The following is an 18,944-nucleotide window of genomic DNA, read 5'->3' on the forward strand; positions in this document are numbered from 1 at the left end:
AATTTGAGTGAACTTCACAAGGAATGGACTGAAGCTGGGGTCAAGGCATCAAGAGCCACCACACACAGATGTGTCAAGGAATTTGGCTACAGTTGTTAAGCCACTCCTGAACCACAGACAACATCAGAGGCATCTTACCTGGGTTAAGGAGAAGAAGAACTGGACTGTTGCCCAGTGGCCCAAAGTCCTCTTTTCAGATGAGAGCAAGTTTTGTATTTCATTTGGAAACCAAGGTCCTAGAGTCGGAGGAAGGGTGAAGTTGCTTGAAGTCCAGTGTTAAGTTTCCACAGTCTGTGTTGATTTGGGGTGCAATGTCATCTGCTGGTGTTGGTCCATTGGGTTTTTTGAAAACCAAAGTCACTGCACCCGTTTACCAAGAAATTTTGGAGCACTTCATGCTTCCTTCTGCTGACCAACTTTTTGAAGATGCTGATTTAATTTTCCAGCAGGATTTGGCACCTGGCCACACTGCCAAAAGCACCAAAAGTTGGTTAAATGACCATGGTGTTGGTGTGCTTGACTGGCCAGCAAACTCACCAGACCTGAACCCCATAGAGAATCTATGGAGTATTGTCAAGAGGAAAATGAGAAACAAGAGACCAGAAAATGCAGATGAGCTAAATGCCACTGTCAAAAGAAACCTGGGCTTCCATACCACCTCAGCAGTGCCACAAACTGATCACCTCCATGCCACGCCAAATTGAGGCAGTGATTAAAGCAAAAGGGACCCCTACCAAGTATTGAGTACATGTACAGTAAATGAACATACTTTCAAGAAGGCCAATAATTCACTAAAAATGTGTTTTATTTATTTATTAAAATTTTTTTATTGGTCTTATAAAGTATTCTAATTTGTTGAAATAGTGAATTGGTGGGTTTTGTTAAATGTGAGCCAAAATCATCACAATTAAAAGAACCAAAGACTTAAACTACTTCAGTCTGTGTGCATTTAATTTATTTAATACACAAGTTTCACAATTTGAGTTGAATTACTGAAATAAATTAACTTTTCCATGACATTCTAATTTATTGCGATGCAACTGTAGTGTCTGTGCGGCAACATTCTCCAGCAAATCACTTTTGGAAGCAGATCCAGCTTATTGCAGATAATAGCTTGTTTTATATGAACACAAATCATTTCTCTTTTGCATGTGAAATATAGAGCAGCGTTCTAGGCATTCTAAACACCTGTAAATGTCACTGGCAGGGAATTCTGATCTCCTCATCACTGTTGTCATCACCGTATCCGCTGCCAAAAGACGTACTGTCGGCACTCAGTCAGACAGGCTAATACCCCACTGAGATGAGTTAAACAATGGCCTGACTGTAGTGTGCTGCCCTAAATACTGCAAATCTGACAGCTTGTGTAAAAACTTGTCTGGAAGGGCTCTTGGAAAAGCTGTGATAATAAAATGACATTTGTGCGAGAGCTGAGGAAAGGTCAAACACAATGCTGGAGGTTTATTAACATGTTGTGAGCAGCTCTCTGAAAGTCTTCATATGCATGATTGTGGAAGGGAATAGTTTGGTAGTTCACATGATACTTGCCAAGTATGTTACTTAGGGATTTGTATGTAAATGCACTTCTAGCACAAATTAAAGGGTTTACATTTTAACTCCTCAAAATTTTAACCACCTTAAAGGGTTTAAAGGGGTCATATGATGTGATTTCAAGTTTTCCTTTTTCTTTGGAGTGTTACAAGCTGTTCATGAATAGATAAGATCCCTAAAGTTGCAAAGACTAAAGTCACAAACCCAAAGAGATATTTTTTATAAAAGTTAAGACTCGTCCACGCCCTCCTAAAACAACTCATTTAAACATGCCCCCACATGTCTACGTCACTGGGAAGATTTGCATAACGCTGCCCAAATGTTCACGCAAAGAAAGAAGACGTAACTTTTATTCTAGCTGTAGTATTGTTGCCGCTGCCATGTTGTGGAGACGCTGTGTGTTTCATTGTGAATGCGAAACTACTTTGTTTGGCTTTCGAAAGGGGGCACAGCTAGAAATCAGTTGTTAAGTTGTATTTACAACACTGTTCCAGAACAGTTCAAACCAAATATTTGTGTGTGTGCAATGCATTTAACAGAGGACTGTTTCCTGAACCTACAATGCCGGCTGTTCTGACTCACAACCTGTAAATATGTTTTCATATTTAAATCCGATCACAAATGCAGACAAATGGTTTTATGTCAATACACAACAGAACATGTAAAAAGACAATATAAGTCATTATAATCCGCAATTATGTCCCCACTAATGCAACAATTGGCTCGTTTGTTATTGGTTTTATTGGTTTTGTGTTGTCGCGCTGGGACACAGCATCACAGTATGGTAACATTTCCGTCACATACTTTAGGTATTCGGCCAATCACAATGCATTGGATATCTGGCCAATCAGAGAACACCTTGCTTTTCAGAACGATGAGCTTTGTAAAAATGGGCGCGTTTCAGGAAGGCAGGGCATAGAGGAGAAACAATAATGTACAGTATGTGGAAAATAATGTTTTTTGAACCTTAAACCGCATAAACACATTGCATTACACCAAATACACAACATAATGTTCTTTTTAGCAACGTCATATGACCCCTTTAAGTTTTAGATGTTGTCCAAATGTTGATGCTGTACAATTCAATGTCTATTAAAGGAATAGTGGAAATTTGCTGAAAATTGTCCTCAGGATGTTTGTTTCTTCATTGGAACAGATTTGGAGAAATGTAGCATTACATCACTTGCTCAGCAATGGATCCTCTGCAGTGAATGGGTGCCGTCAGAATGAGAGTCCAAACAGCTGATAAAAACATGGCTATAATCCACAAGACTCCAGTCCATCAGTTAATGTTTTGTTACGTGAAAGGCTGCATGTTTGTAAGAAACAAATTCAGTAAGACTATTTACTGCTAAAATACTTTAAAAATTCTCAGGAGAGAAATATGCACAGATCAACCACCGTTCTCAAGCAAAAACAGTCCAAAACAGTTCTAAACATATAATGTTGGTAGATTTTGTTGTAAGAGGACAACAGGGGATGAACATTTTCACTGGAGGAAGTATTGTTATGGATTATGAACTGGTATTTTGGCCAGAAGCAACATTTTGAAGATAAAAACATCTTAATGGACTTGTTTCTTACAAGCACACAGATTTTGGCTTCACAAGATGTTAATTGATGGACTGGACTGGAGTGGTGTGGATTACTTGTGGATTATTGTGATGTTTTTATCAGCTGTTTGGACTCTCATTCTGATGGCACCCATTCACTGCAGAGGATCCATTAGTGAGCAAGTGATGCAATGCTGCATTTCTCCAAATCTGTTCCCATGAAGAAACAAACTCATCTACATCCTGTATGGCCTGAGGGTAAGTACATTTCCATCAAATTTTCATTTTGTCTTGTTCTTTAAACCAGACAAATGTACGTGAACACTTTACATACCATGACTGAGATTACCCTTTATTTAAAGACTTTTCAATATTTCATTTTTATATTTGTCATTGGTTACAGTGGCATGTTGACGGGATCTTGAGGTCTGATTGGTTGGAGTCGGGATGGCTGTATATAGACACTTTACTCAGTGACTTTGTGTATCTTGTTGCCTTTGAAACACTCTCTCTTAAATTCTCAATTCAATTCACATTTATTTGTATAGTGCTTTTCACGATACAAATTGTTGCAAAACAGCTTTGTAGAAAATTAAAGTTTCTACATTATATTTAGGAGTAGCATTGTCCATATGGCAGAAATGTACGGTAAAAAATCATGCAGCTCATTTGCATAAATTTGAACTCTGCTCAACTTTGTCGCATTTTCAAAGATTGAAACTCATGTTGCCCTAATAGCAAACTCTCAAAAGAAAATGACTGACATGATTTCTGGTACTTTTGTCACTGCAAACCAGTGTCAACACACCTTGTTGCATACTATATACATCAGTGTTATTTTAGTATCTATATCGTTTTTATTTTAATATAAATTATTTTATTTTAATTTGTTTCTATTTAAGTTTAGTTACATTTTTAGTCATTTCATTTTTTGTTTTTGTCTTTTTTTAGTAGTTGTAGTATTTTTTGTCATTTCGTCAATATGTCAGTTTTAGTTATTTTAGTGCATAAAATTTAAGTAAATGAAAATAAGAAATGTTGCCTAGGCAACTAGCTGAAATAAAATAAACTAATCCTTTTTTATGGTTTTAGTTAGGCAGGGTAAGTGATTTAGTTCAAAAAAATTTTTTGTTATGCTGGTTTACACACAGCTTGTTCACATGACGATAGCAATCACTAAGTTAAGTGCTCTAAATGTATTTATATGTATTTATATTGTCTGTGGAAGGTGTAGGACCATAAATTGTTTGTCTCATCAAAATCTTCGGTCCGAACATTACAGTAGGCTGTCCTGCCTGCCTGTCAATGTATGTATTTGCACACCTGACGTGATCCATCATCAGCTCATTCCATTACGCTACTGCAGACCGAGCGAGAATGGAAGGTGTTATTATTGTAATATTATGCACTTTGTACTGTAATGTTTTCTCACCATTGAATGAGACATGAGCTAATCTGCCAGCGTTGCATTCAATCCTCCACCAACGTCGTCTCTCATCGTGTCGCTGGTTAGCCTCTGGTCTGCCTGTGTGCGGTCATGTGTTTTAGAGGAGGTGTGGCTTTGGAGAGTGATTTGCAGGGAGGGTGAGATTTTATGCTTTCAAAGCTAGCATGCTATTGATAGGCTCTCCAAAACCGCCTACCCTACATTTAACTATAATAACCTTAAAGTGCATTGACCAATTATTCATATATCGTGAAAGCTGAATGCCATTTTTTGCTGAACTTTTGTCCTCACCAAATATATTTAGTATGTTGAAGTGATTTTATATCTAATATTTCATGTATGTATATACATGAGTATAGTGAAAATCAAATATATTTACCTGTAAATCGGAAGAGAAAACATTAGTAAATGTATGAATTAACTGATACTAATAAGATAAACTGGCATGGTTGGATGGTGGATGGAAGGAACACGAGGTAGATGTGAAGCGCTGTGTTCCTGAAATTGCTGCAGCTGTGGAAGAGCAGTTCAAGGTTGGTGAACCGGTCTTTATGTTCCCGTCCTTGAGCCAGTGAGTCTCGTGCTGTCTTTAGTTGTGTCACAATATTTATGAGTTAAGAGCACATGAACCACCTCACTCCTCCTTCATAATTGCTAGGAGGAAACGCAGACTTCCCAGGTAAGGTTGCATCATATTTAAAATGTAAATTTCTAAGGTCTCTAAATGATCAAAACTGTCCTGAAAACATGTTGTACACAATCTACTACATACCTTATGTCATGAGATTGATAGTTCACATGCTTTTACAGTGAATGAATGCAGACCTTTTTAAAGCAAACCAAACAGGTCATTTTGGGAGGGAGTGTGAAAAGAGTTCACTTTAACATCAAAAATGACTCCCACAGTCCACACAGAACACATTTTTGAATTCTATGGTGCTGCTTTTCCATTGTTTTTAATGTAAACATGCATTAGATGGACATCTTCGAATGCTGCACTCATGTCTTGCATCTTTTGCATTGTCTAGCACTTGAGTCAAGTTAAAAGGAGTTCAAGAAGTTCATTTTTTCACAACTTTGAGTCTGTGGTGTGACTTGTTTATAATGTGTTCTGTGTTATTATAATATTATTGTGAATATAATTGTCAAGATCACCAGTCACCCCTGCACACTACATTTCCCACAATCCTCCCTGACTATCACCTGCGCACACTTCACAATAACCACACCCGTCTGCCATCAGCCTCATCAACTCTTCATAAAAGCCAGCACCACAGACACATGCCTTGCCTTGTCTGGTCAGTACCCAGGGCTGCCTGACTGGCCTGTGAGTCGCTACTTACATGTATGATATTCTCTTTCCTTCTTGGATTCCTGTTTCCCTTGTGCAATCTGGAAAGACCTGTAAGAGAGGAGACAGAGTCAATAGCTCGGTGATCAAAAGATCTGGGCTGTCTTCACTATTCATCTGCTTTGGTTTTATCGAATATACTCACCTTAGCCATGTGAGTCCATGATCCCTGACAATGAAAATTAAAATAACATACTAGATGAATGGAAAGTGAACCGAGACTAAGAACATTTTGAGATCTGAGCACATTTTTGTGGGACAGGGACATTGCTAAAAAAGTGTTTTTTTTTTTGTAGTCCATTTAAAGGTATACCCAAAAAAATTATCCAAAATATAGATGAGTTTCTTCATGTGATCAGATTTGGAGAAATGTAGCATTGCATCTCTTGCTCACCAATGGATCCTCTGCAGTGAATGGGTGCCGTCAGAATGAGAGTCCAAACAGCTGATAAAAACATCACAAGTAATCCGCATCACTCCAGTCCATTAGTTAACATCTTATGATGTGAAAAGCTGCTTGCTTGTAAGAAACAAATCCATCATTAAGATGTTTTTAACTTCAAACCATTATTTACGGCTAAAATACATAAACTATAATAATGCTTTCTTGAGTGGAAAAAGTCATCTTGTCTGTATTCAGGAGAGAAATCTGCACAAATGAACCACTGTTTACAAGCGAAAAACCATCCTAAACAGTTCTCAACATATATGTTGGTGGATTTTCAGTCATTCTGGATTATGGACTGGTATTTTGGACAGAAGCGACGGTTTGAAGGTAAAAACATCTTAATGATAGATTTGTTTCGCTTCACAAGATGTTAACTGATGGACTGGAGTGGTGTGGATTACCTCTGGATTATTGTGATGTTTTTGTCAGCTGTTTGGACTCTCATTCTGACGGCACCCATTCACTGCAAAGGATCCATTGCTGAGCAAATGCAATGCTACATTTCTCTAAATCTGTTCTGATGAAGAAACAAACTCATCTACATCTCGGATGGCCTAAGGTTGAGTAAATTCTTAGCAAATGTAAATTTTTGGGTGAACTATTCCTTTAAATTCGTTCCTTTAAGTTTGAGTTTCTTTTCAAATATCCAGCAGATTTATCCAGTGTATTTAAATATCACATTTCCTCTTGTAACGCACTGTTCCGGCCACTCTTTAACTTTACCATTTATTATACCTTTTAGGACTGTTTATTTACTCTGATAAGGGAGCAGTGAGAATCCTGCTCATTTTACTACCTTGTGACTTTAACAGGTTAGGTCTGGTGAATGCTTGTCATGAAGATTTATAGAGCCGGTCCTAGTGAGGGGTTTTCCTCCTCCTTTGTCTTTTTTGTGTCTTGTAGGTCTCTCTTACTGATTAAACAGTGAATCGTTTACCTCATTTGGAGATGATGTCACTGTGGGAGGCTGTGATTGGCTGAAAGGCTTGCTAACCCCGGCCCTGCTGGGGAGCACTGACCTCCTTTTCCTCTTTGAAAGTGTCCTCCCTAGCAGTCTGCTTTTCACACACACTCTTACAGGGTCATTCCTGCTCTGCAGACCCTTTTAACTCTGTAACTTTGAAGAAATTGATATGCTTGTCTTGTAATTTAAGGAAGAATTTCGATAAAAATATATTGTTTACACAATGACAAGAAAATTATCAGAATGCTCATTAAGAGCTAAAGCTTTTACCTACCTTCTGACATTTTGATATTATCAAGCTGATTTGTATAATTTGATCAGACAGGGTGGAGTGGCTTATTGATGTCTGTGCTGTTGTTTTCCCACCAGAATGATGTCATTTCTTGGGAAATGATGTCATTTAGGAACTGGCGTTTGTTAGTTAAAATGATTTTTACAAAAGACTGACAGAATGGAATGTGGGGAAAGGTAAAAATGAATCCCTGTGTTTAGTGTACCTCCAGTTCTGTCATTATTTATTTACCCTCATGTCGATCCAAACCTGTATGCTGGGTTTTTTTTTTGTTTGTTTTGTTTTGTTTTTCTGCAGCTCTGCATTGATTGGTACTCCAAAAAAGACAAAGGAGCACCTTAAAATGTGGCTTGTGTGCTTTATTCCAAGTCTTCTGAAGACGAGTGACAAAAAGACTCAATTTTAAATAATACTGAAATTAATTACTGAAAATCTTCTCCTCTGCTGCAACTCTCAAATCCTCTTTTTTTGCAATACATGCATTTATTTTTTTTTAATCTAAACTTATCTTAACTAAGAGCTACAGCAACTGTTTTGTTATTAAGCAAACCTTAAACCATTAGAAATTGTTTTCGGTAACTGAAATAAAGTAAAATATAAATAGATTCATGTGAAAAAAATTTACAAAAATTTGACTTTATTTTGTACCAAAATTACAAGTAAAACTAAAAAATAAAAGTAAAGCTAAATAGAAAAAAAGACAAACGTACATTGCAAAATTACTAAAACTAAAATCAATTGAAAACTGAACATGTCAAAATTTAAGCTAATTCAGTATAGTAATAGATATTATTAGCCTACTATATAAATAATACTAAAATAACACCACAACAAAGGGGGAGAAATTTCTTCAACAGCATACAGGTTTGAAATGACACAGAGGTGAGTAAATAATTACATAATTTCTTTTTGTATGCACTGTACCTGTAATGTTGTGATTGTAAATTGAACAAATGAATATGATTTCATGACATACATGGTGAGGACATGAACATATACTGCATATCAAAAGTGACACTCACTTACTCGCTCTCTCTCGCCCTTCACCTTTCGGTCCGGGTTGACCCTTCGGCTCTTGCATTCAGCCAGCGGTTTTCTAATTGCTTGCTAGGATTTATGCGAAGGGCAGGGGCCTGTCAAGACTGTGTGAATAGGTAGGTGGGGCAAATCTTTTGACTTTTCTGCCTCCCTCCCCCTCCGGTGTGTGTGTGCGGGGGGCAGACGAGCGGGACTCACCCCCGCCGTGTAAACAGTGGCAGGTGATTGGACAGAACCATGGTGACATGCAGCAGCGGAGGCTGCACTGAGCTGCTCTCTCTAATTACCTCATTTGAGCTCGGCTGCAGACAGAGAGACAGAGAGAGAGGAAGCTCGCTGCTCCCCGGCAGATACTTGCGTTTATGTTTTATGTTCACTCAACTCTTGAGAAATGCTGTGCACTCAGCCCTATATAAGCTCCCGAGCTTGTCCCAAATCACAACCCTGCCTGCCGCCTAGTACAGGGGTAAGTTGCTTTGAAATACCAATTTATGTGTGCTTTTCTTGTATGTGTGCATGTGAAATCGATGCGATCTGTTGGCTGCTCTGCTTTGAGCTAATAAATGAAACTCTAACAGCCTTAAAACAAGGTTTGGGAGATGATATTGAGATCTCCAGCCTGTAGGTTTTCTGCATATGAGGTGTAGCAGGGAACTTAAGCGCTCATGAAAGGCAACATTCATGACTTCTTCTGCAGCACAGGCGGTCTGCACTTGAATGAACGGGTTGTTGCATACTGTATATAGGACATGAAGTGAAATTTAGTTCTCATAGGACAGTAAAGGAGTGTCACTGTATCTGATATAATGGCAGTGTGACCAATAAACTTGCTTCTTCATTTGCATGTAAAAATGTGATTGTGTTTAAAAAAGCATAGTAGCATTCTGCTCTTACTGTTGCTGCAGTATGCAGTATACTATGCATAATATGTGATTTTTTTCTGACCTACAGTACTAGATATGCTAAAATGTTCAGTATACAACAGTATATGTCGGGTACTGTAACCCAAAATGCAGTGCGCTTGATTTGACCTTCTGATTTGACAAGGTGTTTTTATCGATAGATAGTTAGAATATCCAAGACACTTGAAGAAACCTTCCTGCAAAGCTACCTGAAAAACAATGTGCAAGTGTACCTGGACAAAAGCCGTTTTAAATGCAAAGGTTGGTCACACCAAATATTGATTTGATTTAGTTAATAGAAGTTAACTGATAAATAAAATCCATCTATGAAAATATTTTTGAAAGCATCCTTACGTCACAGCATATTTACACAAGTGCCTAAAACTTCTCACAGTACTGTAGCTTTGGAGGCAGGTTTCTTAAAATGTCTTGAAGACATTGCTACATTTCTTCTGGATTTAGTTTGTCTCAGTTTCATCTGTTTCTTCATGTAATCACAGACAGATTCGATGATGGTGAGATCAAATCTCTGTGTGGAGCACCGGCTGTTGTCAGACTGCTTGTGCATTCAAAAATCTCACTAGATTATTATTAAAATTAATGGCAAAATGAATGTTTGGAAATGCAACTGATATTTCCTACTGACACACTACAGCAAAAGATATAAATAACTGGCTTAAAACACTTTTTTGGGGTGAAAATACTAATGTGCCTTAGACTTTTGCACAGTATTGTACTTTACAAAGGACATTGTTGCTACTTTATAAAGAATGAGCATACAGTCATTCACAGAGCTGATTAAAGACAGTGACAGACCGCACTCATTATAACTAAATATCAGATTGATTGACAGAGATTTTGTATTAAATAATGGTTTTGTATTAAATAATGACCCAGATCGTGAAATACATTTATTAGCCTTAGAGTAAGGGAAGCACAACTTGGGAAATGAGAGCATCCAAGGAGCGTGTGCATGCTATGGGTTTATTTTAAATATTTTTAATGTTCTTTAATGTTATACATAGTTTTTTTGTAGCCCTTTTTTTAAGTATCAGTTCAGGCACTGTTTAGGCACCGGTACCGTTTTAAAAGATTGATATGGCACATTTATGTCACAAACCATTTGTATTTAAATTACATGCTGTTCTTTTGAACTTTCTATTCATTAAAGAATTAGAATTATTTTTGAAGGATCATGTGACACTGAAGACTGGAGTAATGTTGCTGAAAATTCAGGAATAAATTACATTTTAAAATATATTCAAATAGAAAACATTTTTTTAAAAAACAAATAAATGCAGCCTTGGTCAGCAGCAGAGAATTCCTTTCAAAAATATTTAGAAAACTTTATCAACTTTATTAATGTATTTATGTTTGTATGTATTTAGTTAGATAGTAAGCAAGCAGTCTGTTAGTATTCAGTTCTGAATGCAGCCAAAGCCTCTTTCTGGTTTCATTTATTTCTAACTGTGTTGCAGGTAATCAAAGTGTACAGTGAAGACAACACCAGCCGTGCAGTGGAGGTGCCCAGTGACATCACCGCCCGGGACATATGCCAGCTGTTCATCCTGAAGAACCACTGCATTGATGACCACAGCTGGACCCTGTTTGAGCAGATTCCACATCTAAGTATCGGTAAGCAAGTAAAAAAAATGCAGCTAAAAACCACAACAAATGGATGCACTGTCACCGAATACAATACAGTCAAACATAAAGAGCATATGAAAATATTTAATAATCAATTTAAACTGATTATTATTAGGAGGATGTAAATTCTAAAGAAGCAGTATTGTTAATGTTCTTATGTACGCTGTAAGTTTTCTGAAGCATGCTTTTCTTTTAAAATTTTGACATCCGCCCCAGTGTTATTTTAGTATTATTATATACTAAAAAAAATATTTCAGTATTAATATTTTGAATCATTTTTTATTTTTATATCTTCAATTTACATTTTTAGAAATTTTGCTGTATGCTGTACTTTTCTCGTTGTTTATTCCTTCATTGTTATATTCATTTCTATTTGAATTGATTTTTATTTTTTATTTTTAGTGATTGTAATACTTGAACTTAAACCTTATTTATTTCAGGTAGTTGCCAAGGCAACAGTTCTAATTTTCATTTATTAAACCCAAGTTCTCTAAGTTTAAGTTTTTCATTTTTCAAGTTTTTAAGTTTTTTTTTATCAAATATATATATATATATATATATATTCTTTTATAACAGTAACTTTCATTAAGACAGTAGTGGTGTCTGATTCATGGATTATTTGTTCAAGTTGAATCTTTTCAATAAATCAGTTGATCCAGTTCACAAAACTAGTCTGAATGATTCAATCCTGAGTCAGTTAGTCTTATAGTTCCAGCTAGATCAGAACTGATTCAAATGCTGTGCAAACTGGTTTTCATCTGCTCACGTTCTAGTCCTGGGGTTAAACACTCCACCTGCATTATTTATTATTATCTTCTTGGTAACCCGTGTCATTGTAGTTTCAGTGATAGTGTGAACACTGGCAAGATCTCCATTCAGAACAGCCCAAACTGGGATCTTGAAACACGCTATTCCCTAATGAGTGAAACCAGGGAATTTGTTTTTGATTATGAATGTTATATCAGTTTTACTATTAAAATGATTGTCATTCGCTTTTTATTGATCCATTAGGTTTCTTAAAGATGCAGCCATCTGATTCTGCTGTGTTCAGTTTAAAATCAGACTATTCCTACTTTGATCGTTTTATTTTATTTTTTTATTTTAAAATTTCTAAAGAACTTTGACTTTTTCACTGTAAACAATGACATGATCAATAAGTCATGACAGTATGTTTTTTCCATAAATTTATCTTATCTTATTTCAACATTCTTTAAGTTTTTCAAGATTCAGCTTGATTTTTAAAGTCAGTTTAATCTAATTAACTACAGTCAGTTTGATTAACTGATTATTTTGATTAAAGCAACCTACATTTTTAAGTTGGTAGAAGTAGGTGGACATTTGTAATGTACTTTTTATTGCTTAAATTGTTTAACTAAAATGACTGTTAATTAGATCAGATGTGGGATATTCCTACTTTGATATCTCTAACGTCTTAAAATTAAAACTACAACCATAAAAACACATTTTTGTTACTTGACAACATTTAGTTTAGTAATTAAACATTTAGTAAAGTACTGAAATAACAAACATACACATATATATATATATATATATATATATATATATATATATATATATATATATATATATATATATATATATTATATATATATTTTATACATATTTTTAAAAATGCCAAAACAAAATTATTCAACTTTAACAAAAATTAGCATGAAAGCAGAAAATATGAAAATAAAATGTCATTTAAAATATAAAGAAACACTATTGTATCTCAGTGATATGAAAACACTGAGACACAGAGTTGATACATTTTGTTGTCATTCAGTTATTAACAAAGACTTTCTAGCAGCAATATACGAAGGAAAAATGATATATAAAATTGCAGCTTTGACTATGATACTTTTTATGACTAAAATGATGGTTAACTTGAAATGATTGTCTTTTAAACCATTATATAAATATTTACATATATTCTAAATATCATCAAATACATAAATACTGACATATATTGAATGTTTTCGAAAGGCTGACAATATTGAGATGCAAATGGAACCATGAATTGAAGAGAGATCATCAACAGCATGGAGATGACGTTTGGTCATAGCCAGTGCAAACAGCATTATTGCAGTATTGCAGTGAAGATCTGTCCGTTCACTGCAGTAACGCTGTGGGAATTAATTAGTATGAGATAACAGTAGTCAGACTCTTCCAGATGGCTGCTTCTAAACAGATGCTTTCCATTCAGTCATCAAACATGCATTTAGGGTTGCAGGAGCTGAATAATATTTAATGATAAAGTGGAATAACAAGCTCCCCCACACATCACTCTCATTACTATTGAAGGTTGCTCATAATCAAGGCATAATTTTTGAAAAAAAAAAAAAAATTGTTAATAATTAATCTGTCAAGCCCGCGGTGCAGTAGGATGGTAAAACTCAGAGCTGGAAACCAACGAGAACATTGAAATCTCATACTATTAAACTCTGATTGGATAAGCCGTGTTTAATTAATAAACATGTTAGATAGAAGTTGCTGCAGTACATAACTTGGAAAACATTAACACTATAAAAGTATCTTGCTCACCAAGGCTACATTTATGTATTTGATCAAAGATACAGGGGAAAAATGTAATATTGTGAAATGTTATGTTTTCTACTGTAATATATTTTAAAATGTAATTTATTCCTGTGATTAAAGTTTAATTTTCAGCATCATTACTCCAGTCTTCAGTGTCACGTGATCCTTCAGAAATCATTCATTATCAAGCATTTATGTTATCAATGCTGAAAACAATTGTGCTGCTTCATATTTTTTGTGGAAACTGCGATACTTTCTTTCAGGATTCTTTGATGAGTAGAAAGTTCAAAAGAACAGCATTGATTTGAAATAGAAATTCAAACAAATAGACTTTTGTAAAATTCTAAGTGTCTTTACTGTTACTTTTCAGCAATTTAATGCATCCTCTCTTTGTCTTCATAAACTTTTATCAAAATCTAATACTTTACTGTTCACGTTACAAAGTCCCAACCTACATTTTTTTCTTGTTAAATATCCACTTTTAATCACCTCACGTTAGTCAAATAGGTTACATATTTCACTTTATGTTCTTGAATGCACATAATGTCCTTTAGTGCACATGTATGGTTCATAAATTCATAAGCATGTACCAGACTAACTCTTGTTTGTGATTTCCAGAGAGAACAATAGAAGACCATGAGTCAGTTATGGAGGTTCAGGCAGGCTGGGGAATGGACTCACAGTGCTGTCTGTACTTCAGGAAGAATTATGCCAAATACGAGTTCTTCAAGAAGCCTCTTGTAAGTGCGTGTGTGTGTGTATCATGACACATGCTGCCATGCTAATGTATAATTGATTTTCTGAGGTTTAACCTAACATCCAGGGTTACCTGTTCAAGGTCATTAAAGTTTGAAACAGAGGCACACAATAGGGCTCTTTAATTGTACTGGTTAAGAATTCAAGGTAATGCCTAAATAATAAAGTACAGATCACTAACTTTTCAAGGTCACAGATCCTAATACCAGATTTAAGGGCCTTTAAGTGGTTTCTTTTATAGTAAATATAAAATGCTCCAAACACCTGACAGATTTTCTTGGAATAGGTGTCAAATAGATGAAATTGTGTCTAAGATGTAAAGTATACCTCTTTCTATATAAAAAAAAACAAAAATAAATGAGTTTATATATATATATATATATATGACTGACACGGTTTTTGTTTTATCCATCTGTATTTGCTCGCTGCAACTTATAACATCCAAGTGAAATATATAATAAATAAAAAACCATAATCACTGAGTTGGAAAAAAGGATCACCCCCTCCTAAAAATGGCTTGTGGACTCAATCAGGTGTAGCTAATCACCTTCTCAATGGCACACAAAGCCAGTTGAGTTTCAGCTGGGATCAGTTGTGCTCACTTTGATCAGCTCAGCATGAAAAGAGCTTTCCTGGAGCGATTAAGTCCTTGCTAGTGCAACTGAAGCAAACAACCAACTCTGGGTGGCAAGGCACTGTCAAAAGATCTCCGGGATAAAGCTGTGGACAGGCACAAGTCAGGAGATGGATACAAAAACATTTCAAAGGCTTTATCAGTGAAATCTGTTATTAAGAAGTTGAAGTTATTTAGTACGACACAGAGCCTCCCAGGATCAGGACGTTGTTTCAAATTGAATGAAAGAGCCGGAGGAAACTGGTCAGAGAGGCGACCAAGAGGCCGACAGCAACTCTGAAGCAGCTGCAGGAATTCATGAGAAAGCGTGATCATTGTGTGCATGTGACAACAATATCACAGATTCTACACGTGGCTTGTATGGGAGGGTTGCAAGAAAATAGCCACTCCTCAAGAAAGGCCACATGCAGTCAGACTGAGCTTCAAAACACATCTTGAAGATTCTGAGGCAGATGAGACTAAAATTTAATTATATACAGTATATAGAAGAAAAAGATGAATGTCCTTGCATGGCCTCGTCAGAGCCCAGACTTAAACCCCCTGAAAATCTGTGGAATGACTTGAAGACTGCAGTCCACAAACGGTCATCATCAAATTGAACTGAACTTGAGCAGTTCTGCAAAGAAGAGTGGGCAAATATTGGCAAAGTCTAGATGTGCAAACTTAGTAGAGACAGAGACAAATCCCAACAGACTAAAGGCTGTAATTAAAGCAAAAGGTGCTTCAACAAAATATTGACACAAGGGGTGATCCTTTTTCAAACTCAGTGATTCTGTTTTTTTATTTATTTATTTTTTCTGACATGTTGGTGTTATATCTTTTACTTGGATGTTATATTGTACTATATATTCTTTACAATAAGGTCCTATTAGTTAATGATAATTAATGTATTTACTAACAGGAACAAATGACGAACAATACATTTATTACAGTATTTATTTATTTTTGTTAATGTTAGTTAAAGGTGCAGTAGGACATCTTGGAAAATGATCAAAGCTGAATTTTCAGCATCATTACGCCAGTCTTCAGTGTCACATTATTCTTCAGAAATCATTCTAATATGCTGATTTGCTGCTCAAGAAACATTTCTGATTATGTTGAAAACAATTGTGCTGTGGGTCATTGCAGGACTTTTTCCCTGAGCACATGGTGTCTGTATCCAGTGAAAGCAATGGAATCATGAACCACTCACAACTTATACAGGTGACGACCTTCATCTTATGCTGTTATATTATTAAAGGGATACTCCACCCCAAAATGAAAATTTTGTCATTAATCACTTACCCCCATGTCGTTCCAAACCCGTAAAAGCTCCAATCAAATACATAACACAATAAAACATATATTCTATAAAAACCCCCATACACTACAAAGTAAAAAACACTGCCAAATAAATAAAAGTGTCAAGGTCCATAAAAGGTATGAAAGTCATCATCAGAATACTCCATCTGCCATCAGACGTGCAATCTGGGTTATATGAAGTGACGGGAACACTTTTTGTAAGCGAAGAAAACTTTATTTAATAATTCCTTTGTCAATGGTCTCCTCTGTGTCTCTCCATATCTGTGTCATCCACGCCACAAGGATGCACTGTTTTATTTCAAATCAAAGATAAATACACATAGAAACAGCACTTCCTTGTGGCGCGGATGATACAGAAGAGCATACACAGCATACGGTGATATGGAGAGACACAGAGGAGACCGCTGACAAAGGAATTATTGAATAAAGTTGTTATTTTTGTTTTCTTCACTTACAAAAAGTGTTCCCATTTCTTCATATAACCCAGATTGCACGTCTGATGTCAGATGGAGTATTCTGATGATGACTTTCATACCTTTTATGGACCTTGACACTGTTATTTACTTGGCAGTCTATGGGACAGTCTCAAGCCTCCGGTTTTCATCCAAAATATCTAAACGGAGCTTGTACGGGTTTGGAACAACATGGGGGTAAGTGATTAATGACAAAATTTTCATTTTGGGGTGGAGTATCCCTTTAAACTTAATTTTATTTCAAGGAATGAATACAAATGTTTTAGTTAACTCTAAAAATATATATAATTAAAATATAATATTAATGATATTAATAATAATAATTGTCTGTTTACTGTATTTTTTTACTTTAAAAAAAATAAAGTAAAATATGTTTTTGACATTGTTCATCTTTAATTGGTTAAAGACTGAGATGGATAGAGCGTTTTAGTGTGTTGTGTGTTATGTTCCTTCTGCAGACCTTTCTCAGTTCCAGCTCTTGTCCTGAGATTCACGGATTCCTTCACGCCAAAGAGCACGGCAGGAAATCCTGGAAGAAGTTCTACTTTGTGTTACGAAGATCAGGACTGTACTTCTCCAACAAGGGCACATCAAAGGTGGGTTGAGATCGTCACGTTCTGCTCGCAGTTACTCACTAAAACTCTCCACCTCTGCTCTCAATGCCACAGAGTCTGCAGGGATTAGCTTTAATTGTTCACAATACCACTTGCTCTTACTATAAGAATCCCTTAAATGTGAGCTGCATGTCTGAAATGTATCTTGAGTTGCGAGATTTTCACAGGTTCATTCAGGTGCTGAGGTTCGGACTCTTATCTGATGCAGCCTTGTCACTAGATGGGATATAGTCAGATATAACAGTGCAGCTTTATGGAGCTTACTTAGTCAAACTGGTAGAACCAGATTTTGTGTAACACTCCTGGTATGCCAAGAGCTGAACCCTTCAAAGTCACACAACAGGTGAACTGTGTACTCGCACACTACTGTGCCAACCTGCACTGCCCTCGCTCTTTTACTTTCCCTTTTTCTGTTCTGTTTACAACAATAGTGCTTTTGTTCAGGACATAAGAGGAACTCGCTCTCCACTTCCTGATATCAGGCTGTTTCTATGGCCACTTTTACAAGATAAACTCATAAAACACTATATACACTTCATACACTCATTACTTTATTTAATGTGTCCACAAACACTGGAAATACTGTATATGCATCAGAGGAGAATTCTATCTTAAATTATGTATGTAGTTTGATAACATACAGTTATATAAATTACATTTAAGACATTTTTGGAATTATATGTTGGAATTATCTAAGTTTCATAGCTGGTGTTTTATGTATCTTAAATGCACACTGTAGTTTTCATTATGTAATTTTTGCAAAATTTCAATTATACTTGCACATGCTGCTCCACATGAAAATAAGAATATCAACAATGTTAAATTGAAATTCGATAGAAAATGCTTCAAGAAAATAAGGACCATTAAGATTTGTTTCTGTTGTTTTCTATTATAATCTATAATTGTTTTATTGTAAAATTAAAAATAATAATTATTAATATTATTATTTATAATAATAATAATAATAATAATAATGCACACAACTAATTATTTTCATTGCTAAATTTGGCAAAATAGCATCTTGATTGGAAATTATATTTTATAAAATTTTCACAACTAATATTTAATATTATCTCAAGCTTTTCACTGACAACGTCAGTGAAAATAAATAATAAATAAATAAATAAAAATAGGAACCAAATTTTTGGTCATGATGGAAATGATGCCACAACTGTGGGACAGTCATAATTTGTTAAAATAATAATTAAATTTTGTTTAATTGATTTTGTATATTATTTTATTTATATATTTTTAATTATTTTATTCATTTATTATACACAGTCAAATAATAATTTACATCTGTATAATTCATTTTCACACAGTTTAGTTTAGTAAACATTTGAAATGTTTATGGCATTGTGAAATTGTGAATTTTTTTTTTTCCAGTATGTTTTAAATGTGACATAAAGTGTGTGATTTGTACATATTGTATTC

General features: G+C 35.3%; 1 protein-coding gene across 7 annotated transcripts in view; it reads left to right on the forward strand.

Moving 5' to 3' along the window:
* The window catches only part of LOC109061777 (growth factor receptor-bound protein 14), an 82,412-nt gene that overhangs the window by 52,061 nt on the left and 11,407 nt on the right, over positions 1 to 18,944 (forward strand). For 6 of the 7 annotated variants that reach the window (XM_042764318.1, XM_042764317.1, XM_042764319.1 and 3 more), the window contains 4 exons: positions 11,025 to 11,181; positions 14,350 to 14,471; positions 16,250 to 16,324; positions 17,355 to 17,492. In XM_042764318.1, the coding sequence (XP_042620252.1) occupies positions 11,025 to 11,181; positions 14,350 to 14,471; positions 16,250 to 16,324; positions 17,355 to 17,492 (492 nt within the window). Of the gene's footprint in view, positions 1 to 8,666; positions 9,111 to 11,024; positions 11,182 to 14,349; positions 14,472 to 16,249; positions 16,325 to 17,354; positions 17,493 to 18,944 lie in introns of those variants that run through there. The other variant, XM_019078867.2, reaches the window with a different exon arrangement.

The sequence above is a fragment of the Cyprinus carpio genome, chromosome A9 (assembly GCF_018340385.1).
Source record: "Cyprinus carpio isolate SPL01 chromosome A9, ASM1834038v1, whole genome shotgun sequence".
NCBI lineage: Eukaryota > Metazoa > Chordata > Actinopteri > Cypriniformes > Cyprinidae > Cyprinus > Cyprinus carpio.